Source organism: Triticum aestivum, chromosome 5B (genome assembly GCF_018294505.1).
Source record: "Triticum aestivum cultivar Chinese Spring chromosome 5B, IWGSC CS RefSeq v2.1, whole genome shotgun sequence".
Taxonomy (NCBI): domain Eukaryota; kingdom Viridiplantae; phylum Streptophyta; class Magnoliopsida; order Poales; family Poaceae; genus Triticum; species Triticum aestivum.
Window position 1 is genome coordinate 64390205 of NC_057807.1, and position 19418 is coordinate 64409622.

At 44.6% G+C, this 19418-nt stretch overlaps 2 protein-coding genes across 2 annotated transcripts; one reads left to right on the forward strand and one right to left on the reverse strand.

The window, feature by feature from the left end:
• Positions 1–393: 393 nt before the first annotated feature.
• On the forward strand, positions 394–1661 carry LOC123114641 (uncharacterized). Its single transcript, XM_044536105.1, has one exon. It carries the CDS (start codon positions 486–488, stop codon positions 1659–1661), a length of 1176 nt encoding a protein of 391 aa, XP_044392040.1. The 5' UTR covers positions 394–485.
• A 1236-nt stretch (positions 1662–2897) lies between these two features.
• On the reverse strand, positions 2898–19361 carry LOC123110430 (probable inactive DNA (cytosine-5)-methyltransferase DRM3). The gene is made up of 10 exons (XM_044530929.1): positions 19098–19361; positions 18910–19008; positions 17975–18071; positions 17797–17843; positions 16673–16756; positions 16495–16588; positions 15431–15528; positions 14683–14782; positions 4799–4875; positions 2898–4443 (listed from the first exon to the last, which is right to left on the reverse strand). Exons 1-10 carry the CDS (start codon positions 19098–19100, stop codon positions 3199–3201), a joined length of 1944 nt encoding a protein of 647 aa, XP_044386864.1. The 5' UTR covers positions 19101–19361; the 3' UTR covers positions 2898–3198.
• Positions 19362–19418: the final 57 nt, after the last annotated feature.

The following is a 19418-nucleotide window of genomic DNA, read 5'->3' on the forward strand; positions in this document are numbered from 1 at the left end:
GCAATAAATTTTCTACCATGCAAAAAAATGTTTTTTCTCATTTTTTGTGATTTTTTTTCCTGGACCGGTGCTGATGAGTCTGGGCACCGAAACTCTGCACTCCGGGAAATTGGTCCTTTTTCGTTTCAATTGGGTCACGTTTTGAGATAGTGAGAGTTTGTGTGTTCTCGCTGAGTTTTATTTTTCTTGCGAATATCTTTTTTTTTGCGAATAACACGCTGGAGGTTTCTGGCAGCAAACAGAATCGTTCGCTCGATCGAATTCCCCAGGCGCGCGAAAGTAGAAGCCGAGTCGGTAACTTAACTACTGTAGCCATCTATTTCTAGGTATACTTATATATACACAATGTGTATTGGCGGCAGCTATCATCCCAGAATATCGATCGGGGGCAGACTAGCTGGATTAGACGAGGCTTAGCTCTGCGTCGTTCGTCGTCAGTTGTCCAAAAGTGCTCGGCGTCGTGAATTGGACAAACAACGGCCACCATGGCACCTCAAGAAAAGAAAAGTAAACTAGCGGCCACCATGGCACCAGGACCGCCGCCAGCACTCCCGGACGAGCTTGTAGAAGAGATCCTCATCCGCATCCCGCCCGACGACCCGGCCAGCCTCCTCCGTGCCTCCCTCGTCTGCAAGTCCTGGAGCGAGGTCGTCTCCCGCCGTGGGTTCCACCGCCTCCTCCATGATCTCCACCGAGCACCCCCGGTGCTCGGGTATCTCCACGACTACGAGGACATGCCCGAATTCATCCCCGCCACCGCATCGCCATTCTCCCTCGCCGTTCCCGACCGCCGGCTCTGGCAGGCCGTCGACTGCCGCCACGGCCGCGCCCTCTTCCTGTCCAACCCCAAGTGCCCGTATACCGAGGAACTCCTCATGTGGGAGCCAATCACAGGTGCCCAGCAGCGCATACCGGTGCCCGCAGCATTCCAGAGTGGCCGCACAACCGCCGCCGTGTTCTGCACAGCGGATGGCTGCGACCACTGCCACTGCCACGGAGGTCCCTTTTGCGTGGTCTTCGTCTTCTCCGTCGACGACGAAGGCATACGCGAAGGGGCCGTCGAGCAGGAGTATGTCACGTCGGCGTGCGTATACTCGTCGGACACCGACGCCTGGGGCGAGCCGACCTTGATGCATGGCGAGAATTGCATGTCCTTCACATATTATTCCAGTGTGCTTATTGGGAGGTCTCTAATCTACTTCTTGTCCGATGGTGGGTTGGTCTTGGAGTATGACCTGGCAAGGCACAGGCTGATTTGGTTCGATGTACCACACTCCTGCAGCACCAAGGATGTATTTGATTGCAACCTCATGATTGCAGAGAACGGTGGACTGGGACTCGTCGAAGAATTGAATCCGCATCTGCAGTTGTGGTCAAGAGAGGCTGATGCCCGATGGGTACCGGGCCGGCTCATCTACTTGCAAAGTTTGTCCATAAACGGTGCTCCAATGGATGCAGCATGTCCAGTCCATGTGTTGGGCTTTGCCGAGGGAGCAAACGTCATTGTTGTGACCACATCTGCTGGCGTTTTCTCAATCCAAGTACAATCACTGCATGCAAACAAGGTGTGTGATGAGACCAAAGGGTGTGATGATTTTGGCTATGGTAATATGATTCCAATTGTGGGATATTACACTCCTGTACCCAAGTTGAGCACATGAAAAAAGGGGTTATGATATAGAGGTGGTATCATGGTTATTTAGCAGCTTAACCGCCTGAATGTCCTGTTTACCAACTTGTGAAATAATAAAGCTTTTGAACTATCGATAGTTAACACTGCTTTCTAAGTATTTTGAAAAAAGACACTGCTTTCTAAGTATTGAATTGCATGTCTGATTTCAATTATTCTCTGAAAGAATTGGATTGCATGGAATGTGTTGTTAGTTCTTAATGTAGATTTCCATTGGATAAGACCGTATTCAGGTGAATAAAAGAGTACACATTCACTTGCAGGTCAATTGATTGGGTGTCACCTTGTAACCAAAACAGGAAGGTGTGGCTACTACCAGGTGTACCCACACTGATACGATCACAATATGCAAGCATGCTGCCTCATCATTCAACATGCATAAAAAAAGGCCCACCTCACCATATGCAACTATGCATATTAAAATTCCACTTTAACATGCAAACATGCATGCATGTAAAATTCAATTCTATTATGCATTTATGCTATTTACATTTAATTCTTATACACTTTCAAAAACTATTATTTCAAATATTAATGTTCCATATAATCAAAACCTTATTGAAATATTGCAAAATATTCCTGCAACAACGTGCAGGGCATCATCCAATTTATATAGTCAGCACATCCTTCTCTCGGATACTTCAAAATTTTCTCCGGTACAAACTAGATACTCCATTCTAAAATAGATGACTCAACTTTGTACTAAACTTTCTACTAACTTTAGTACAAAGTTGAGTCATCTATTTTATAACGAAGGGAGTACGTTGCAAATCTTCAGAACCAGCAAACTGGTTGAACTTGTGTAGGTATAATGCTGTCTCATGTCATCCGTATCCCAGCAAATCAGCCAAGCTTTTAATTCTTGGTTATGATCAAACAGACTGTTCTATTAGCACGCAGACACACAAGTCACACACCATTGATTCAAGAAAACCTAACTCAAACTGATCTGACATTTCCATCTTGGCCATGAAGAAACTACCGTACAGCATGGCACACAAATCTGCACATGTCATTGTTTGAAGCAGCATAACGTGTAGGCAGCTAAACATTCCTAGACTGAAGGGAAAATCATATACCTGTTCAGTGCACATGGATGTTTTCGCACAAATCACTAGCTCATATGCAAATCAGCAACCTGCATGTACCGCTGCCTCTACTTCAGCCAACCATCAGCACACAAACTTAAACACAGCACAGAAAACTATGATCACGAACGGCGGCAAAATGGCCAAACTAACCAACCAAGCAAGTAGGATAACTCGTGTGCACCGATTAATAGTTACAATAATATGCAGCTAATTAACCAGGAACAGGAGGATAGTTGAACCCATCATGCAGTGATAAAGAGACAGTAGAAAGTTCTCTAGCTAGATAAAGAGACAGCACAAAGTTCTCTAGCTGTCAACAAAGCGTCCGTCTCCATCCTACCATTTACAAGTCTCATAACGCTGTGCCATCCCTTGTCGAAGATAGATGGTGAAGGACATGATTATGTCAGGCAACAACTACTTATAAAAGTGCTGCATACTTCTCACTCTTTGAAGAACACGAACGTACTCAAAGTATTTACCGGAGTCCATCCCCATAGTTGCGTTTACTGTTGTCCCACCTCTATATGAACTGTAATTTCCGCCAACAACCAAGTCAAAGCCACCAAATTCCTTAAATAGGTCCTCAAGTGCATCGGTCTTTAGCTTCCATATGCCATTTAGTTGTCTCAGAACTCCGCTCTGCTCTGTTTTTGCCCACCATTTTTTCAGAATTTTCCTGTTCACATCAGACTCTTCAACAGACACTACACACTTTAGTGGAATACCGAGACGATGAAGCGCAATTTCTGCACCCCCAACTCCACTATAGATGGATAGTACCCTCAAACCATCTGGATAGATGTCTTTTAGAACTGACAAAAGATAAGCAATGGTGTCCGTTTGAAAAGCGTATTTCATAGCAGCAATCCTGTCCGGTGGGTTTAGGCCAAACAGATTTGTATGGTTTGATGGATAACCTAATATCCGCTCCATTTGATTTGGCTGCAGATGGCCTAGCCGGTCTTGACCAATCCAGATAAGATTTGCCATCTTGCATTGGTGCAAGATCTGCGCTCGTTTTTCTTCTGAAAGAAATCCTCGTGAATCTTTTATGGTCTTTCCCAACATCTCACAAAGTTGTTCAATTCCTGCCACCTCTGAAGTAACACTACCAATATGTTTTCTGGTGTCCCATGTGGGCCAGTAATGTCTTGCGGAAGGCACTGCATCCTCAATTGTCATTGGTGACTTCGGAACCGCAACATGCCTTCTCTCTGTTGGAAGGTTATGAAGGTAACCTTCCCTTCGCATCAAAGCCGAGAAAAGCTGACTATTTATAAACTCGGGCTGCACACCGGACAAGAAACCCGATATTTCAGACCACGCATCTTTGGTGATGTTAACAACATTTCCATAGAGGAAGAAGGGAGGCTTGGCAAGGTCGCCACGGACATTTGCACGAGGGCCCGATGTCATTTCATAATCTTCTTCCTTCAAATAACCATCACCAGCTGACCCAACACCGCCACTTAACCATGGAGTAGGTTGATTGACAGCATGACTACTTGAGGCTCCTCTATCATCTCTGAATATATGCTTGGCCTTTTTAACTCTTTTGTTGTCATCGTCATCATCATAATAGTTCAACCTCTGATGATATGTTGAATATTCAGTTTCTTGGTCCCCTTGCTCCCCTAGAAATTCAGACTCAATTTTCACCTACAATAGAACATAAGAGGCCAGATTAGAAATTTGAGTGGTTATTAATTGGATTTTAATATATGTGCCACATACAAAAAGAGTTATAGGAACATATGAGCACTGAAATCAATGATTACAGAGTTGTATATTTCCTAAATCATGAAACAAAACCTAGGAAACCAACTGGAAACATCAGAAAGAACATCATAGGAACGTTTATGTAAACAGCTGATCTAACCTATAACCTTGCCATATATGCTACACAGACCTACTGTATACAAGATGACTTCTAGCAAAAATCTGGAACAACATACGTCTGTCAAATTCAACGCACAAAGTCTGTAGCAGTGAGAAATGGATGTCAATCAGTTACCTGTTTCTGCTCAATGGTACTGGCAATACGTCTTGCAAAAATTGAGTCAGCAAGCTCCTGAACCGCTGCTTCCTGACCTGAAAAGAGTAGGAAACATGACACTTAAAGGATTGTTTGTAGGAACTCACGAAAACAGTCCAACAGCAGGAGACTACAATATACTCATCAGCTCAAAAATGTCAGATTGGAACATTAAAATATGTGGATTACAACTGTGCTTTTGTCCTAACATCGTGTTTCATAAGTTCTGCACAAGTGTGCCTGGGAGCTAAAATTAGCCTCTGATAATGTCAGTATTATCGAAAACGGCTTTTGCCCGGGTTTATAGATAAAACACCCAACCAAGCATCACACAAAGGTAACACACACACACACCAACCCTGGTGATGATTCCAGCTATACAAGAGAAGCACAAGTAAGGCCAAACAGGAGACCAGTAAACCGGAACTAAGTAAAGCTAAGCTAAGCACATGAACAAAAGGTGCTAGCTTGATCCTGACGATGAACATAAATCTTCCTAGAGTGCCTAGACACGCATCGCCCAGCGGGACACCACCCCCAAGGTGCACACCTAGTGACAGGCCAGGTGGTACATGATACGAGCTGTTTGAAGGAGAGGTAAATGGAGCAGTGCCTTCAAGGAGAAGAATGGTGTCTGTGGACGTCGCCGTCGTCGACATGAACATGGTCATGCAAGGCATTCACCAGCGCCCCAGCCTCCAACCACGGAGACCATAAGTGACAACCACCGATCACACCCAGTGGACCTTGGCAAGTGGAGATACCTCCGACAACCCTTGTGGCATGACGCTGATCCCAGCAACCCCCTTGGTGTCGTGATGGCCGTCCAAACTAGGGGTAGACCAAAAGCTCGTAGCTTGCGAGTTTAATGAATGCTCAATAGATCGACTCGTGAAACTCGTGAAACTCATAGCTCGCTTCTTAATGAACAGAAGCAATCACTGGTTTTAGCTCGTTAAGCTTAACAAGTGACCTAACGATTTCATGAGTAGCTCGTTAATACAACACAACGGGTATTCTTGTGTTAAGTTACTACATTTTGTGGCACCTCAACCCTTCTATTCCACCAAATCAACCTAACCCAACCACGGGAAAGAATAGCGTGCTATAGCGTGTAGAGAATTGTCTCGCTAAATAAACCAGTGTACAATGTATCGCTAATAGCGTAATTTAAAGGGCGACGCTATTTTGTATACCACGCTATTTTTTCCCTTGAACCTAGCACATCAAGGACAACAACTAGCGTACCTCCACATGTGGTCACTTTCTTCCTTCATAAAAACGCATTGTAGCTGAATCAAAAGGGGCTAATGCCTATTAACTATTAGAGTTATATATATTTAGATGTGTATACTTTGTATTTTCCCCATTCTATAAGGGGCTTTCTGCATATTGTACTGCACATGTACATGTATATATATTGGCCTATGGCCACCTAGAAATATAAGTGGCATATTTCCTAACATGGTATTAGAGACCCAAAAAAAATTTCACACGTGCAACTTGTGCTTGAACCCATCTTGTGTCGCCGCTTCCTCCTCTTCAACGGTTGCGCTGCTCCCGATGCTTCTGCCTCTGGCCGCTTTCTAGAGCTGTTGTTGTCCTCCACTGGCCGCCGCCTCTATCCAATCCCCAATCTCTGTTGCCGCCAGTCTCTCCGCCTATGTTGCCTTGTCCCATTGTTGTCAATAGTGGCATCATCGCGTTGGTCACTTGTGTGGCTCTCGTCTCTCATTCTTAGTTCCACATGGTCTTCTTAGATCCGTCTCCGACAGCGTGTCTTTAGACTATGAGGGTTGCCGACTTGGTAAACAAGTCCAATTACCTTACCTTATCCTCATAGCGGGACTCTGTTTCAAGGTCCTTTCGACCATGTTCACTCTGATGTATAGGGTCCAGCTCCCTTTGCCTCAAAAGGGGCCATCACTACTATATTATATATATAGGTATTTCTCTCGACACACCTGGATATATTTTATGTCTTCTTATCTATCTATATATAAGTGTTTTGCTGTCATGGTTCACACTCAATTCTCTATGCCTATTTGTGTGTTTCGGCTGATTTTTCTGAAGAGTATATCTCCAAGATGTTGCGTGGAGTCCTTGCTGAGCAAGGTACTCTTGCTCAGTTCTCTTATCCTGGTGCTCATGCTCATAATGGTGTGGCTAAGCACAAGCATCATCGCCTTCTTGAGACGACTCATGCGTTGATGATCACTACCTCTCTTTTCCCCAACTTTTGGGCTAAGCTTCCCTCCAGCTCCAGCTATCTCAGCAGCATTCAACATGCTCTGCTCTATAGGGCGGCATTCCTTTCGGGGGTCTTTTTGATCGCTTTCCTGATTATTTGACGCTTCTTTTGTTTGGTTGTCTTTGCTATGTTCTTCTTGCCCCCAATGAACGCACCAAACTGACCACTCAGTCTAGGATACAATGATGAGCATAAGGGCTATCGTTGTTGGGATCTTGTCATTCATTGAATGCGTATTTCCGAGATGTGACTTTTGATGAGTCCTGGCCCTTCTACCCACGTCCATCTTCCTCGACCTTTTCATTGGAGGATATATCTTTCCTCACTTTTCCCGACACACCTCTATCACTCATGTTGAGCCCTTGTCCACGCATCCCATTGTTCCTGCTTCTCCGACTGTTGCAGATCCAACGCTGCCATCTCCTAGGGTTTCCTCATCTCACTTGTCACATGATTCTGCACCTTCATCCCCTGTGACTTCCCCATCTCTAGCACTCGAGTGTATACGACGGTGCGTGCTCGTATTCTTCCTTTTTTTCTCGCTATTATACTCATCATACACGTGTTGTAGATGAGTATACCAATGAGCCATCTACTTCTTTTGTACCCTCTTCCTCGTCTCAGCTTACTTATGCCTTACGCCATCACCCGCATCCGCCTGTTGACCCAATGGTTTTCCTAACGTTGTTGTCCTTGAGCCAACTTTTTATCATGATAGAGTTGTTCATCCCGAATGGCAGCTTGCGATGGCATAGGAGATTCCTGCTCTTGAGTGCACTAGCACATGGGATCTTGTTTCTCTTCTTGTATTTGTCCCATCACTTGTACAAAGCTCGTCTTGTGGCTTGTGGCTTTCAGCATGATCATGATCGTCATTATGATGAGACTTTTGCTCTTCTGGCCCATATGACCACTGTTGGCACAATTCTTGTTGTGGCCTCAGCTTGATGTTAAGAATGCCTTTCTTTAATGGTGAATTTCGTAAGGAGATTTACATGCAGCCACCACTTGGGTATTTTGTCCCTGATGTCATGACCTGCCATCTTCGTCGCTCTCTATATGGCCTTAAGCAAGCCCCTCGTGCGTGGTTTGAGTGTTTCGCCCCTATGGTAATTGTTGCTGGTTTTCCAGTAAGTGCTCATGATCATGCGTCGTTTGTCCGACTCTCTGCTCGTGGTCAGACTCCTCTTCTATATGTTGATGTTGATGACATGATCATCACTAGCGACGACCCTTAGTACATTGCCTTTGTGAAGGCATGTGAGCAGTTTCTCATTCTTATCTTCGCCCACTTCGCTACTTTCTTCGGATTGAGGTTTCTTCTACCTCTGATGGCTTCTTCATTTTCAAAGAAAAATATATCCAAGATATCCTTGCTCGTGCTGTTGTTACTGGTGAGCGCACTGTTTAGACCCCATGGAGCTCAATGTTCACCTCTGTGCTTTTGATGGTGACCCTTGTTTGATCTGGCGCATTATCATCGTCTTGTTGGGATTAGTGTCCATCTAGTTGTCACTCATCCGGATATCTCCCATCATGCCCATACTTTTGAGTCTTTTGTCTCTGCTCCCACTTCACTAGTCACCTCCTTGTTCTCTGATATCTTCATGGCACAATCTCTCACCGTATGTTCTTTCCCTGCTCGAGTTCATTACAGCTTCACTACATGGACTAGTCACCCTGGGCTAGGGCTAGTGTTTTTCTTGGTGGTTCTTTCACTGCCTTGAAGATGAAGAAACAGACTACAATTTCCCGTTCAAGTGTAGAGGCCAAGTGGCGAGCTCTAGCTCTTTTGACAGCAGAGTTGACGTGATTACGGTGGTTACTTCGGGAATTTGGCGTTTCTATCTAAAAAGCATGGACAAGACTAATATAGCCGAATAGCTATCCTAGTAACAACAGGACACAGCGATACGCGCGGACACGACGTATCCAGCAATATCCCTTTTCTTTTGGGTTCATAAAAGAAATAAAAGAAAAAAGGGGTACATCAGAGATACTGGGCCTCTACCAATGGTTAGGCACGAAGGAAGGCGAAAGGGACATCTATAAGATGGCCAAGATCCGAGAGAGGAAGACAAGGGATATTGGCCAAGTCAAATGCATCAAGGACGGAGCAAACCAACTCTTGTTGAAGGACGAAGAGATTAAGCATAGATGGCAGGAGTACTTCGACCAGTTCTTCAATGGGGAGAATCAAGAGCTCTACCACTGAACTGGACGACTCCTTTGATGAGACCAGCATGCATTTTGTGCGGCGAATCCAGGAGACTGAGGTCAAGGAGGCTTTAAAAAAGATGAAAGGAGGCAAGGCGATGGGCCCTGATTGTATCCCCATTGAGGTGTGGAAAGGCCTCGGGGACATAGCGATAGTATGGTTAACCAAGCTTTTCAACCTTATTTTTCGGGCAAACAAGATGCCAGAAGAATGGAGACGGAGTATATTAGTACCAATCTTCAAGAACAAGGGGGATGTTCAGAGTTGTGCTAATTACCGTGGAATTAAGCTGATGAGCCATACAATAAAGTTATGGGAGAGTCATTGAGCACCGCTTAAGAAGAATGACAAGCGTGACCAGAAGTAAGTTTCGTTTCATCCCTGGGAGGTCGACCATGGAAGCCATTTTCTCGCTACGGCAACTTACGGAGAGATATAGGGAGCAAAATAAGTACTTGCATATGGTGTTCATTGACTTGGAGAAGGCCTATGATAAGATATCGCGGAATGTCATGTGGTGGGCCTTGGAGAAACACAAAGTCCCAGCAGAGTACATTACCCTCATCAAGAACATGTACGATAATGTTGTGACGAGTGTTCGAACAAGTGATATCGACACCGATGACTTCCCAATTAAGATAGGACTGCATCAAGGGTCAGCTTTGAGCCCTTATCTTTTTGCCTTGGTGATGGATGAGGTCACAAGGGATATACAAGGAGATACCCCATGGTGTATTCTCTTTGTGGATGATGTGGTGCTAGTTGACGATAGTCGGACGAGGGTAAATAGGAAGTTAAGTTATGGAGACAAACCTTGGAACCGAAAGGGTTTAGGCCTAGTAGAACTAAAACCGAGTAGTCGGACGAGGGTAAATAGGAAGTTAGAGTTATGGAGACAAACCTTGGAACCGAAAGGGTTTAGGCCTAGTAGAACTAAAACCGAGTACATGATGTGCGGTTTCAGTACTACTAGGTGCGAGGAGGAGGTTAGCCTTGATGGGCAGGTGGTGGCTGAGAAGGACACCTTTCGATATTTGGGGTCAATGCTGCAGAAGGATGGGGGTATTGATGAAGATGTGAACCATTGAATCAAAGCCGGATGGATGAAGTGGCCAAGCTTCTAGCATTCTCTATGACAAGAGAGTGCCACAAAAGCTAAAAGGAAGTTCTACAGGACAGTGGTTCGACCCGCAATGTTGTATGGCGCTGAGTGTTGGCCGACTAAAAGGCGACATGTTCAACAATTAGATGTGGCGGAGATGCGTATGTTGAGATGGATGTGTGGCCACACCAGGAAGGATCGAGTCTGGAATGATGATATATGAGATAGAGTTCAGGTATGGAATGATGATATATGAGATAGAGTTGGGGTAGCACTAAGTGAAGGGAATCTTGTCCAATATCGTCTGAGATTGTTTGGGTATATTCAGCCTCTAGAAGCTCCAATGCATAGCGGACGGCTAAAGCGTGCGGAGAATGTCAAGAGAGGTCGGGGTAGACCGAATTTGACATGGAGGACTTCCGTTAAGAGAAACCTGAAGGATTGGATTATCACCAAAGAACTAGCTATGGACAGGGGTGCGTGGAAGCTTGCTATCCATGTGCCATGGCCATGAGTTGGTCGCGAGATCTTATGGGTTTCACCTCTAGCCTACCCCAACTTGTTTGGGACTAAAGGCTTTGTTGTTGTTGTTGTCAGGGATACTGGACAAATATGGCGTGAGGGGAGATGGGAACGTTAGCCGCTGGTAGGGAAGAAGAGCCTGGCAGAGTGGAAGATGGGAAGGTGGCTGCTGATGAGGAAGAAGCTCTAGAAAGATGGGGATTGCGGCATGTGGCGAGGAAGAAGGCGAGGAAGAAGATTCAGGCACAAGGGAAGATGGGGATGCAAGTTGTCGAGAAGCAAGAAGGTACAGGCGCATCTCATGTTCTACACTTCTTTGGCGGCTAGAGGAAGTGGAGAAAGAGCATGGGAATAGGAAGGGTTGGAAAAGCTGACCTAGTCTAGGTTTTCTAAGGTTGGATCTTATATGGGCTATGAGTGGAGGATTACATGTACATGGGCTTTTGGTGGAGGGTCTTCTTACGTGAATGGAATGCTCAAAGCCATTTATCAATGAAAATGGGGCAACATATATGCAAAACTCTTAACTAAAAAATTCTCTCATTCAAAATTATCATTTAATCTTTGTTGCATGCTATTTATTTTTCTAAATACTTACATATGCTGCAATATTACCAAATGGCTGTTTTTGGAAAATGTTGAATCTTGTGTCCCCGCACTCTTGTTTGACAGTACAAGTGTTGTTAGTATTGCGAATGACCCTGTGAAGCATGAGCTCACCAAGCATATTGGTGTACGTGCTTCTTTTGTGTGCGCTGGTGTGCACTATCAGTTTATTGCTCTTCAGTACAAAAATGCATTCAGAGTCAGGGCGTGGTTTGGTAATACGCCAATTTGGCCAACTATTAGTGGGTAAAATGATTTCTTTCACCTCACAATCCCAAATAATTCGCTTAGGAGTCAGTACATAAAGATTTAATTTCATTTCTGCGATTTGTTCTCCTCTTCTAAGGTTATAGCTTTCGTGCTAGCTTCATCGATGTTACCCACCAAATAAAAAGCCTGTTCAGGTAGGCCGTCTAATTCTCCGAAAAGGATTAGTTGAAATCCCCTAATAGTTTCCGCAAGAGCAACATACTTTCCTGGAGAACCAGTAAAAACTTCTGCCGCAAAGAACAGTTGTGATAAGAAACGCTCAATTTTTCTTGCTCTTGCTACAGTTAAATGATCCTCTTTCGATAATTCATCCAAGCCAAGAATTGCGATAATGTCCTGAAGTTCTTTGTAACGTTGTAAAGTTTCCTTAACTCTTTGCGCAATTTCATAATGTTCGTTGCCAACGATCCGAGGCTGTAACATAGTCGAGGTTGAATCTAAAGGATCTACTGCTGGATAAATACCCTTGGAAGCTAATCCTCTGGAAAGTACGGTAGTAGCATCCAAATGTGCAAATGTTGTGGCGGGGCAGGGTAGGTTAAATCGTCTGCAGGTACATAAACTGCTTGAATCGAAAAATTGGCAGATTTCTTTACAAAGGCTCATACTAGAGCACAACATGACTTCTATATAAACTCATTGTTGTTGATCCACCATGAGTTTGAGGGGGGGGGGGATAGAGTTATATATATTTAGTTGTGTATCCTTTGTGTTTTCTACATTCTATAAGGGGCTTTCTACATATTGTACCGCACATGTACGTGTATATATACCGAGTACTCATGACCTAGCATGAGAGCTCAAGAGCTTAATGAGCACCAGATGAACAGAGCCGGTTAGAGTTTTTTGCTTGTTAACGAGCTTAATGCCGAGTAGCTCGTTAATCCACCCCTAGTCCAAACCAAGAAGCACGCCATCTAAAAGAAGCCCAGAACATTGTGCGTCGGGAAGGCCCTAGAGTGAACATTGACATCACCACACATGCAAGAGCACCGCAGAAGGGCACAATGAAGGAGGGCGACCGCAGCAAAAGCCGAGAATACTAGACGACCTAGAGAGGAGCATGGAAGCAACACCTCAAAGGAGAACGATGTTAGGCCTTGCGCAGCTTCTACTGATATCTCATCCTCCATAGGCACCGACAAGCAACATCGCGAACATCATGGGAGAACAAGAAGCTCGTCACCCACTGTCAAGCCCAACAACCAGAACCTCGCAGACAAGGAGCTTGCCTCGGAAGCACAGTCACCTCTTCGGCAGCCTAACAAACGAGCCCCAACAAGAGCAATCTTCGATGAGAGCATGCAAGGATTACGAGTCGACGAGTCGTTGAGTCGTTCCGAGGTTGAGACTCATAGACTAATCGGTAGTCTTAGACTAGTGCTAGACTAGTCGACAAACTACTGTAGTAGTCAACTACTAATACCTAGTAGCAGTATGTAGTAGTATGTAGTAGTATATACAATAAAACCAGCAGTGAGTGCTAGCCAACGCTCGCCAGGCCTAGCCCAGTGCCGCTCAGCACCCACCCCCAGCTGGCCCATTTGGGCCCAAGTAGCCAGCCTACTTAGCCTACTTCCCATCCCAGCCTCTGTAACCCTAGCTCCCGATCGATCCGGTCGCCGCCGCCTGCGTCATCACGCACAGAAGCACGCGTGCGCGACCCGCGCCTCCGGCCGCCGCCGCCGGCGAGCCCGCAAACCACCGCCGTGCATCCTCTCCTCTCCTCTCTCTCTCTCTCTCATAGGGCCACACGCGCCCACGGGGCACGGCCATGGCCGCCGCCCGAGCACGAGCTCCGGCCGGCTGCCGCGCCTTGCTTCGCCATCCGCCGTCCCGGCGGCGGGTCAGTGGGTGCTGGCGGTGGCCTCGTCCAGGCGGCTCGTTCTCATAGCTCGCTCTCCAATTTCCCCCTCCCAAATTTGAGTCGAGCGACTCAGACAGCAGGACTAGTCCAGACTAGTCGTAGACTAGTCTCTCAACCGCTCGACTCATCGAATTAGTCTACACGAGATTCGCAGTCAACACCACAGTTGCGACTCATAGACTAGTCCATCGACTAGTCTCGACTAGTCCTTCGACTCGTAATCAGTGAGAGCATGCGTGGGCCATATCCCTGGCACTTGCCACCCTATCATGCAATGACCCCTGTCCAATCCACTCAAGCCCTCGCTACAACCCCTCCATCAGAGAAAACGCATAGCTAGTCACCTGTCAAACTATGGAAGGGGAACATGCCATGGAGGCTCCAGATCTGGCACCTGATTTGGAGACTCGGCTAGATGTCGAGCGACCATGCCATCAAGGCGGCACAGTAGGCGCCCAAGCCATCGGGGCTGCCATCGAGATAGCCGGACCCGACCACTAGGCCGCCGGAGGAACGTCGCGGTGGAGGGGAGACACCAAGAGCAGAGCAGGGACACCGAAGGCCCTCCTGGCCTCGACCATCCTGCTCCAGGCTGATGGACACCCACAACAAGGGGAGGAGGAGCACCCGATGGCAGTGCAACAGAGGCTAGGGTTAGGGTTAGGGTCGCATGGGATCTGAGAGTAACAGCGGAGGAGACGATAGCCCGCCGCCGCCAGCAGTCGCACGGGGCTTTGGCCGACAGCTCCAGCAAGCATGGCCGAGGGAGGCAGGTGGAGGAGAGAAGCTGGCATGGGATGAGCAAACTAAAATGTTGATGCTTCACAAAAAACAATGCACCATATAGTGCTTGCTAGAAGGATGAAGAGTATGCAGTTTGCATAAATGTTATAAGTAGGCATAGTAAGCAATCCATTGGGCACATATATCATAAATAATCTTTTAAAGGATTCGAGTATATCTAGTAAAAATAGTACTAGAAGCTAACAATATTGAATAATTTTAAAACTTATTAGTTTTGACCTACCGAAGCTATCAATAGCCAATGACACTTCTTCCTCAGTAAAACCCATCTGAAGCAAATGAAGCGTTTTATCCATTACCCCAAACAATGATTCAGCTTTTACCTGTAAAAGTGCGTTTTGAAGTTAGAAATTGTAGCCTTCAACCTAAAAGGTCCTCACATTTGTATGCAATTTAGAATCCCATATACTAAGTGTTAAAGAAACAAAAGCTAGAAACATAGGCAATAACTACGATGGATGTTAGCAATCATGTCTAAATTTCATACTACAGCCGTTGACTATTATTGTTGTTAACAAGGAAATGCATATAATACAGACTAGTAGATAGTGATTATTGAACAAGTTCTTTTGGGTATACACATGGAAACCTAGAACGCATGGAAATAAGCCACAGTAAACAAGCACATCGGAAAAGAATTGCAATAGAAATAACAAAATTACGGATGGTACTTATTATTTGATAGAGATAATATGAAAGTCTTTTCAAAAACACATTTATGGGATTCGTGCTGGAAGCCGTTTTCCCGTGTTAGACGGTATGTTATTTTTAGTCTCAAACCAATAATCACAGTACAAAGCAAATGACTATTGAATTTTGCAGAAAGAACGTATTATAAAAACAATTCATTGCTCATGTAGTCCATATTGTAAAGGGCCCATGGAATAGCTAACTCTTAAGTATACTTCATGTCTACAAATATCAAGATTTAGAAGTAGAAGTAGCAAAGAGAAACAAAAGGAAAAAAAAACCTCATTTGTAGCATGGCCATTTTCCATATCTCCTGATAATACTCCTCCCTGAGCAGTGACAATGAAATCTACAAGCTGATCAAGTAGTGCATCCTCACCTAAAAATAAGCATATGTTGGAGTACTATTGTTATAATGAATATAATGAGAGAAAAATCAATATTAAACACTACTAAATTGACTTCGATACATATTTACAATAAACAATGTTGTGATAAGACTATGTGTGCTCTTGGTACACCTATACAACAACAAAGCCTTTAGTCCAAACAAGTTGGGGTAGGCTAGAGATGAAACACATAAGATCTTAAAACAAACTCATGGTTCTGACATGCTAGAGCTGAAACTCATAAGATCTCGAAACCAGTTCATGGTTCTGGGACGTGGATAGCTAACTTCCACAGACCCTATCCATGGCTAGTTCTTTGGTATTATTTTAGTCATTCAGGTCTATATTTACGGACTTCTCCCATGTCAAGTTTGGTCTACCTCGACCTCTCTTGACATTATCAACACACTTTAACCATCAACTACGCACTAGCGCTTCTAGAAGCCCACGGGCCAGTTCTTTTGGTGCTTATGGCTGACTGTAGAAATAAGCTGCCCCCTCCCCAACTTATTTTAGAAGCCTAACCAATCTTTTTTTAGAAGCCTACTAATTAAGGGTGCAGCTTATTTCCACAGCCAACCATAAGCCCCCAAAGAACTGGCCCTATATTGTATATGCCCAAACCATCTCAGATGATATTGGACAAGCTTCTCTTCAATCGGTGCTACCCCAACTCTATCACGTATATCATCATTCCGGACTTGATCCTTTCTTGTGTGGCCACACATCCATCTCAACATGCGCATTCTGCTACACCTAACTGTTGAACATGTCGCCTTTTAGTCGACCAACACTCAGCGCCATACAACATTGCGGGTCGAATCACCATCCAATAGAACCCGCCTTTAGCTTTTGTGGCACTCTTGTCACAGAGAACGCCAGAAACTTGGCGCCACTAAACAATCAAAAATATATATATAATTGCTAGGTTTACAAGTCAATGCAGAATCACAAACCTAATTGGTCGAATGCTAAATCGACTTCCGTCTGAGAGAAGTTCATTGTGCGGAGTAAATATGACCTCCTTTCTGAGAAAGAATCTGGCTCCGGCTGAAGTTAGGAGCATTCAGAATTGTTAGTCTAAAGAATTCAAAACAAAGAATATGATGATAACAACTATGGCTAGGAAATCACCTTGATATCTTGTTTAGAACTGTTTTCTTCATTGTCAGAATCAAAGAGACTGCCTAACGAACTTGACGATTCGGATCCAGAATTCTGAGGCGCATATAGCATCAAGGTAATTTGAGAAATATGAAGAGCATGAATTTAGATCTCTTTCACAATTTGCAACATATAATACCATTAATGAAAATTGAAAGATGAGAATGCCAGATTTGACACCAGCCAATATCCCTCTAAATAAGACATCATTCTAACTCCTTGTATATGTTCTCACACTAGCAACTAGCAACAATAGAAAAAATGAAGGAATGGCCGCATAGAAGAAACAAAAGCTTAAACACTGATGACGAGAATTAGCCCTCTAAATAAGACATCTTTCTGTCTTCTAGATATCCTCAAATAAAGTTACACTAGCAACCAGCAACAATACAGAACAAAAGAATAACTGCACAAAATAGAACAAAACAAAAGCAAACTTATCAACAACGATAATTTCAAGGTTCGTGAGATGCAAAAATATGAAGTACAAGATCTTTACAGGATGGATCAAGCACCGATACTGGTGTGCAAGAAAAAAATCGAAGGAAATAAGAATTCTTCAGTATCAATCAACAACAACAACAACAACAACAACAAAAATCTAAGGAAATAAGAATTCTTCAGTATCAATATTGAAATATATTCTTTTTGCGGGGGAATATTGAAATCATTAACATTCTATACAATATTTCCCATTCTATACAGAAGGGGAGCCTTGGCGCAGTGGTAAAGCTGCTGCCTTGTGACCATGAGGTCATGGGTTCAAGTCCTGGAAACAGCCTCTTACAGAAATGTAGGGAAAGGCTGCGTACTATAGACCCAAAGTGGTCGGACCCTTCCCTGGACCCTGCGCAAGCGGGAGCTACATGCACCAGGTTGCCCTTTATACAATTTTTCCTGCTATTTCTTTTTAACCAGAATCAGTAATCTATTTACGATCATGAAAAGGATTAGGGCCATGGTAGACTTTTAACAGCAAACTACTCAATCGAAGACTCAAGAAGGGATAATTTTACTATAAAAGCAGAACATAAACACTACGACTGTACCAACATATCACCTAGAGAATGCATGGGAAAATCAGAATCACTTACATGATGAGACAAAAGTGACTCCAATACAGTGTTAGAATCATGATCACCTGTATTGGAGATATGTGTGTGGTTAGTCTATAGATCGAAAGGTATTTGCTCTAAGTTAACTGTGTGTTCATTGCTGTAAAGGTTTCATATCGCTGTACACATAAAAAACATTTTGTAAATTATAACATACCATGTTTTTGAAGCATTTTGTCAACCAGTATCGGTGAAAATCCCATACCAATAAAGTGTGACCTTAAATAGCTGGATGAAGAGCCTGGCTGACCATCCTAGAGTAAGAGTGAAGAACATCATGTCATTTTTACAACTTCACTAACAACAATCCAATAAAAGGGAACAATGTCACAAAATTGTGGTAGTCCTACCAATTTGCGATTCTCTGATTCTATTTGCAATATAGAAAAGGTGTCCAGATAGCATTCTATTACTCTCAAATACTAAACACCGTAAATCCACTGTATGACTGTTAGTGCTCCAATCTTAAAATACGGACCACATCCAACACAAGAATCAAATTTATAATAACTCCTTGTATTTTGGCGCTACGATACATGTGTTCAAGTGAAAGCAAAACAGGACAGGTGAAAGGTTTCCATGGAGGAAAACAGAAACTTGACATTGGTGGTTCAGTTAGAAGCACCACTTTAAGATCCAAGACAAATGTACATCACTAGAAAAAGTACACAACATATTGATTATTACAGAATTAGGGCAAGATGACCCGACATCCTATCCGTTAAATCAATCACGTAGGAATCAAGCACATGTAGGCAGCAATTGACACTCATTATGCAATGCCTCTAAACAATCAAGTCCTGGAAACAGCCTCTTACAGAAATGTAGGGAAAGGCTGCGTACTATAGACCCAAATTGGATCAGACCCTTCCCCGACCCTGCGCAAGCGGGAGCTACATGCACCGGGCTGCCCTTTTTAGGGAGTACGCACTAAACAAATACTACCTCCGTCCCAAATTACTTGTCTTAAATTTGTCTAAATACGAAGTAATTTGGGACGGAGGGAGTATCGATTACTCAGCCCGCATACTTCTCCTGGTTTTCCCCCAATCCATTAACAGTAGTTTACCGCAACATTCAGATAGCACATACATCAATCGCCTCCTCCGCCTTTACGGCAGTGGGTGCCGGAGCCGGATTGGGCTGCGGCGGGTCGGCGGCGCCATCCCCATCACAATCTTCGATCTTGACCTGCGTTTAGTGTGGCAAGAAAAGGCCGCGAGTCAGCACAAGGGCGGGCGGAAAGAGGAACACGGGTGAACAGAGGAACCAGCCGCTACCATCTCGATCGAATCCACCTCAGACAGACCCCCTGCGGAAGAAATGGTGATGACGACAGTGGAGTGGTGTGCACTGGAGTGAGGTGAGTGAGGTGGTGGTCGGCCGGAGCCGAGCAGGACACGGGCGCGCGGTCAAAGCCCTAGCCGCCGCATCGCGGAGTGGAGGACTGGAGGTGGTCCTGCCTCCTGCGGCGACGACTCCGCCAGAGAGCTTTTTTTTTATGTCTACTACTAGGGGTTGGGGTTGCCTCTCACTACCACCAACTCTGCAAACCCTATAGTACTTACGGTCGTGAGCATGGACCGAGCAATTAATCCTGC

What these genes read in the sequence shown, in the direction of transcription:
- LOC123114641 (XM_044536105.1), top strand. Translation starts at nt 486, where the DNA reads ATGGCACCTCAAGAAAAGAAAAGTAAACTAGCGGCCACCATGGCACCA.
- LOC123110430 (XM_044530929.1), bottom strand. An exon ending in GTTCTAAACAAGATATCAAG is followed by an intron (nt 16,589 to 16,672) that starts GTGATTTCCTAG and finishes TCCTAACTTCAG; the next exon opens with CCGGAGCCAGATTCTTTCTC. An exon ending in ATTGGCTATTGATAGCTTCG is followed by an intron (nt 4,876 to 14,682) that starts GTAGGTCAAAAC and finishes TACTCTTTTCAG; the next exon opens with GTCAGGAAGCAGCGGTTCAG.